This window comes from Sinocyclocheilus anshuiensis, unplaced genomic scaffold (genome assembly GCF_001515605.1).
Source record: "Sinocyclocheilus anshuiensis isolate Anshui unplaced genomic scaffold, SAMN03320099.WGS_v1.1 scaffold2144, whole genome shotgun sequence".
Classification (NCBI taxonomy): domain Eukaryota; kingdom Metazoa; phylum Chordata; class Actinopteri; order Cypriniformes; family Cyprinidae; genus Sinocyclocheilus; species Sinocyclocheilus anshuiensis.
This window is the reverse complement of record NW_015547642.1, coordinates 342,732-348,334: the sequence shown is the minus strand read 5'-3', so window position 1 is coordinate 348,334 and position 5,603 is coordinate 342,732. Positions and strand designations below refer to the sequence as shown.

The window sequence follows — 5,603 nt, the reverse complement described above, 5'->3', positions numbered from 1 at the left end:
GTTACACTTTCTTATATAAAATAAAACAAAGCAAAGAACAAGTGTCTTATCATTTATTATACTACATAACATTATACATCAGTAGTTGTCCGCAACAGACAATGTTGATCTGCCGTGATACAAGTCCTTGTGCAGATTGAAAGTATGCCATCATCTCCTGTTCCGTTGTTGTCTCCTTTTTGTAGTTTTAAATAATAATTTCATGATTTGATATTTATTTGTTGCCGTCGCGGCTATAATGCTTCTCCGACGAGCCGCTTCTTCTTCGTCTTTTGCCGTGGTACTGCGGGTTACACCAGCAACATGCCCGTGGACACTGCTGACTAGCGGTTTGCATGTGTACTGCACATTGACGCGGACAACGACGCAGAAGTATAAATGAAAACTGACACATAGCCTACGGCGTAAAGGCTACGGTGTAGGTCCGACGCAGATGTATAAATCATTTTGAACAGTCAATAGCAAATACTTAAACTAATAACAAAACATACTTACAGTCACTGATTCAGAAGCGCCAGATTGTCATAGCAAAGCCGGAATTTACCTTTTTTTTTCTTAGAAATAGCCTTTGTGCACAGCCAGCCTTGTACTCTTCTAGGTTCAAAAAACTGTCGTCCATAAAATGCGTTGCACAAATTCGAACATCTGGGTTGTGCTGTTCTGTTGTAAATAAATCTTAACCAATGATTCCTAAATGCATCTACTTCCGGAAGGCCAAATAAAGCACTTTTGCTTTCCACTGAAACACACAGCGTCTCCCTGACATGCTGCTTCAACACTAACTGCGGTTACTGAAACCACGCCTTCTTTCTTTGCGTGCACATTTGGGCGGCATTATGCTAATATTTCCACATAGTGACGTAGACATGTGGGGCGTGTTAGAACGAGCCGTTTTAGGGGGGCGTGGCTGGCTCTTAACTTTTAACTTTTATAAAGAATATCTCTTTGGATTTGAGACTTTAGTCTTTGCAACTTTACAGATCTTCTTTATGCACCAAGAGCTTGTAACACTCCAAAGAGAAAGGAAAAATTGAAATCGCATCATATGACCCCTTTAAAATATTAACACCTATAATAGCATATCAATGACTAAAATAACATTGATCTGCACAAAGCACAATATCTGAACTCTGATCATCATAACACATGCTGCAATAACTATTTCAGTTTTATCAGCTCATACTGAGGAAATGTTTGTACTTTCATACTTATTAAGAAGTCACAGCACTCTAATATAAATATACAGTTTAGCTAAGATACACACCAGCATCCGTGTGTCTGTGTGTGTGTGTGTGTGTGTCTCTTTCAGAAGGTCCGAGTCTGCGCTCAGTTTCTTCTGGCCGTAATCATGGACTTCAAGAGTAAGCAGAAGAAGAAGGTTCTTGTGGTGAGTGGACTCTTTTCAGCTCATTATTGGTGAATCAATCTCATAAATCCTCCAATAAGATCCTACTGGATCCAGTGAAATTCATATTTTTGAGTTTATTATTTCAGTAGTTCCTGTAGGATCTTATTGACTCCAGTTTGATGGTGGAGGGACTGATTTCATGAGTGTTTCTGTAGGATCATCTGCGTTCAGTCTGTGGAGGATCAGAGAGATTTCATGAGCTCTAGATGAATAATAATAATGTCACATCACATCCACAGTTACAGTAATGGAGTGGAGTGGGTTTGGTTAATGAGTGAGAGAGACTTCCATTCATCAAAACCACACACACACACACCAGGAGCAGACAGGCTGTAATTGTTTAAAAATCTGATTTAAAACGTATATAGATATGAAATACATTTCTACTGTATATGCACTGTTGAGAACTATTTTACAAACACTGATGAAAGACAATATTCATATTTTTAAAAAAATGTTTTTGCGAATATAGTCAAAGCTTAAATGGTACGACACACAGTAGGATTTTTAGAAAGGAAACTTTAAAAAGAGAGAGAGAGAAAAAAAGAAGAACTAGGGAGAATATATAAGTGATGGATAATTTGCTGCCATTGTGTGAATAATATGTAATATTGTAATCCATAAAGTAATTGAAATCTGATTATGAGCAGTTTAAAATGTGATATAATCTTATTACAAGTGCTTCATTTTTGGAATCTGATTACGTAATTCAGATTATATGTAATCAATTACCCAGCCCTGGTAATAGACAAATAAAATACAAAGTCTAAACCTTTTACTGAGCAATTTCATTTTTATGGAGCTATGAACGTGACGTCTGAGCTTTAATTTTGAATATCTTCAGTATAAGTGCTAAGTATAAATATTTTGTGTGCATTACAGTCAGGTTTTAGGCCTTTAAGTTCCACTGAGACTTGTATATTACATATGACTGACTGAATAAGGAAAGCTGTTGACAGTGGCAGATTTTGTGGGATGGTTATGTTGGACCTTCAGAAAGGTTTATATTTATGAAAATATGTTGTAAAATTAGGTTTTTAGCAAGGCTGAGGCAAAGCCGACTTATTGGATGTTTATTCCTTAAAATTGTTGACAGGGGCCTTGATTCAACCCCATTGTTATTATGCTACCTCCTTTTGGTATAGTAGTTGTTCCCCAGGTATGAAAGATAAATTGCAAAAGGCTCAAATAATTTTAAAAGTTCATCCACAATGCATAAAACGGTAAAAAAAAAAAAAAAATGCTGTTTGGTGATGCTAGTTTAAACTGAGGGTGTAAATTGGTTTCTAGCATGTTTTAAAATTAGTATTTGGTTAGGAGTTAGTGTTTTTCTTTCTTCTGCACTTCTGTCCATCGCAGTCGTGACCTAATGGTTAGAGAGTTGGACTTGTAACCCAAAGGTCGTGGGTTCGAGTCTCAGGTCTGGCAGGGATTGTAGGTGGGAGGAGTGAATAACCAGTGCTCTTCCCCATAAAACATGGAAACACAACATGTGTGTGTGTGTGTGTGTGTGTGTGTGTGTGTTTTATCCTCTACAGTTTTTTAAAGTGTATGGGATACTTGTTATTTATTTTGTATAGCTTGTATAGCTTGTAAACTTGTCAAATAAATTTTAATTCAATTCAAAGTTTGAATATTTTGAAGTAAGATTTTAAGTGTGACACAATTTTAAGTTTAAATATTTTAAGTTTGAAGCAGTTTTAAGTGTAAAGATTTTAAGTTTAAAGATTTTAAGTGTGACGCAGTTTTAAGTTTAAAGATTTTAAGTTTGAAGATTGAAGTTTGAAGATTTTAATTTTGAAGCAGTTTTAAGTTTAAAGATTGTACGTTTGACAGTTTTAAGTTTAAAGTTTTTAAGTTTAAAGATTTAAAGTTTAAAGATTTTAAGTTTGATGCCGTTTGAATTTTAAAGATTTTAAGTTTGAAGATTTTAATTTTGAAGCAGTTTTAAGTTTAAAGATTGTACGTTTGATAGTTTTAAGTTTAAAGTTTTTAAGTTTACATTTGTAAAGTTTCAAGATTTTAAGTTTGATGCAGTTTTAAGTTTAAAGATGTTAAGTTTGATGCAGTTTTAAAAAGCTTGAAGTCTTAAGATTTTAAGGCCATTCAGTCTCTCAGATAGATAGGCAGATTGTTATGTGGTTGCTAGGGTATTCTGGATGGTTTCTAGGGTGTTGTTATAGTGTTGCTATGCCATTGCCAGATATTAAACATGATATTTTGCCTATAGAAAATGATATTGTTAGAACCATTTTTTGCATTAGGACATTGTTTTGTAGTGAAATAATGATGTGGACATTCACCTGTCCACTGACTGTGTGTGTGTGTGTGTGTGTGTGTGTCAGACGTGTCGGCATCCTGCAGGAATCGTTGCTATGAGCCGTTGGATGTGGATTCAGCCTCGTGTCGTTGTGATAGTCAGTGTGTGGAGACTCACAGCTGCTGCTTTGACTACCAGGACATCTGTCTGCTGCCTAGTGAGTGACCTTAATGTGTGCTATCTGAACATCTGTGTCCACAGGTACAAGTCTGTGCCTTACAGGAACCAAATGAGTTTAACAAATATTTAACTAATGGTTAGACTTAGTTATGATATTACACTGCCTTGATGTTTTCTAAATGAAGTTAGTTGATGAATTATTCACTCTATACAAGCATCTGTTAATGTCAAAATATAATTATATTCAACCAGCCTGTCCCATTCCAGAATATTAATTTTATTCCTTTTCAGGTTGAATTGCTGATGTTTGCTGTGACTTTTTTTTGTTTGATTGCTTGATTGATTTATTGCAACATTTTTATCAATTTAAGGGCAATTATGAAAAAAAAAATGTTATTTTAAGTTTTACCATTATAATTACAATCATTTTTACAGTGTATGTCTGATATTTGTAATAGTTTCCTTTAGCTGTACTCACTGTACACTACACAGTGAAAAACTGTAATAGATCTAAAATTTACAGTTTTTGGAAGTAAAAAAAAAACTAAACTGACATTCCCAGAAATGTGACAGCTCACTTTTGATGGTTTTTCATTGAAATGTTTCTTAGTTTCTCTGTATATTAGGGTTTTCTGTTCCATCTAATGTTGTGAAATGAATGTATATTGCATTACTTTAGTGTTATGTGTGTTACTTATGATGATGGTGATTTGCGTTTGTGTGTGTATGTCACTGTTTGCACCTTCAGTATTTTAGTATCAGCTTGTGGAAAAGCTATTTCTATTGATCAATCATGTGTCTTTCGCTTTATCACATGTGTTTTATGCTGGTTGTCAATATATTATAAAGGCACTAGACAAATTTGACAAATTTGGTATATTAACGATATTTAAGTTAATGAAATACACACTTTTTTTTTACTGTAAATTTAAGTTCAGTCTGTAAAGCTTACCAAATTTTGTAAGGTAATGTTCTGGAAACCACAGCTGCTGAATATGACCTTAATTTCAGGGATTTTTAACAAATCAAATATTAACACAAACATGACAATATCAGTATTATTATAAGAATGTGAAATAAATCAGTTGAGCTGTTGTGTGTGTAGCTCAGAGCTGGGAGTGCACGGCGCTGCGCTGTGGAGAGAGACGGCTGTCTGGCAGCAGGTGTCACTGTTCTGAGGACTGTATGAACGCTGGAGACTGCTGCTCCAACTACAACAGCATCTGTGAGGGTGAGTTCAGCCGCTGTGCTTTAGACTGATACACACACAAACACACACACTCACACACACTCACACACACACACACACACACACTCACACACACTCACTCACACACATACACACAGACACACACAGGCACACATACTGTTCAAACACTTCACTCAGAACTTCACTCAGAACTACACAGACAGCGAATGAGTTTGTAGATTATTTGAGTACATGTTTTACAAGAAAATACTATTTCAGTTTTTCTACTTCAAAAGAAAATCATGTTTAATTCAATGTATTGCTTGTTATTTCTTTGTAATTGTGAAATTTGCTAGCAATTCCTGAGTGAAAAATATTTCTAAGTAAATTTCAGAGAACAGTTTATGAAATCGAACAATGCCTCCAGTATCTTTTGTGCAGTTCAGTAGTCAGAGCGACAAATGCATTGAAGTCCAAATATCTCATGTTTTTATCTTCCAATATTCCTCTGTGTGTGTGTGTGTGTGTGTGTGTGTGTGTGTGTGTGTGCGCGCGTGTGTGTGTGT

At 35.3% G+C, this 5,603-nt stretch overlaps 1 protein-coding gene across 1 annotated transcript in view; it reads left to right on the top strand.

Moving 5' to 3' along the window:
* Window positions 1–1,348: 1,348 nt before the first annotated feature.
* The window catches only part of LOC107701883 (venom phosphodiesterase 1), a 48,512-nt gene continuing 44,257 nt past the window's right edge, over window positions 1,349–5,603 (top strand). Inside the window, exons 1-4 of the mRNA XM_016504021.1 lie at window positions 1,349–1,387; window positions 2,291–2,294; window positions 3,754–3,885; window positions 4,954–5,079. Coding sequence (XP_016359507.1) covers window positions 1,349–1,387; window positions 2,291–2,294; window positions 3,754–3,885; window positions 4,954–5,079 — 301 coding nt within the window. The remainder of the gene's footprint in view (window positions 1,388–2,290; window positions 2,295–3,753; window positions 3,886–4,953; window positions 5,080–5,603) is intronic.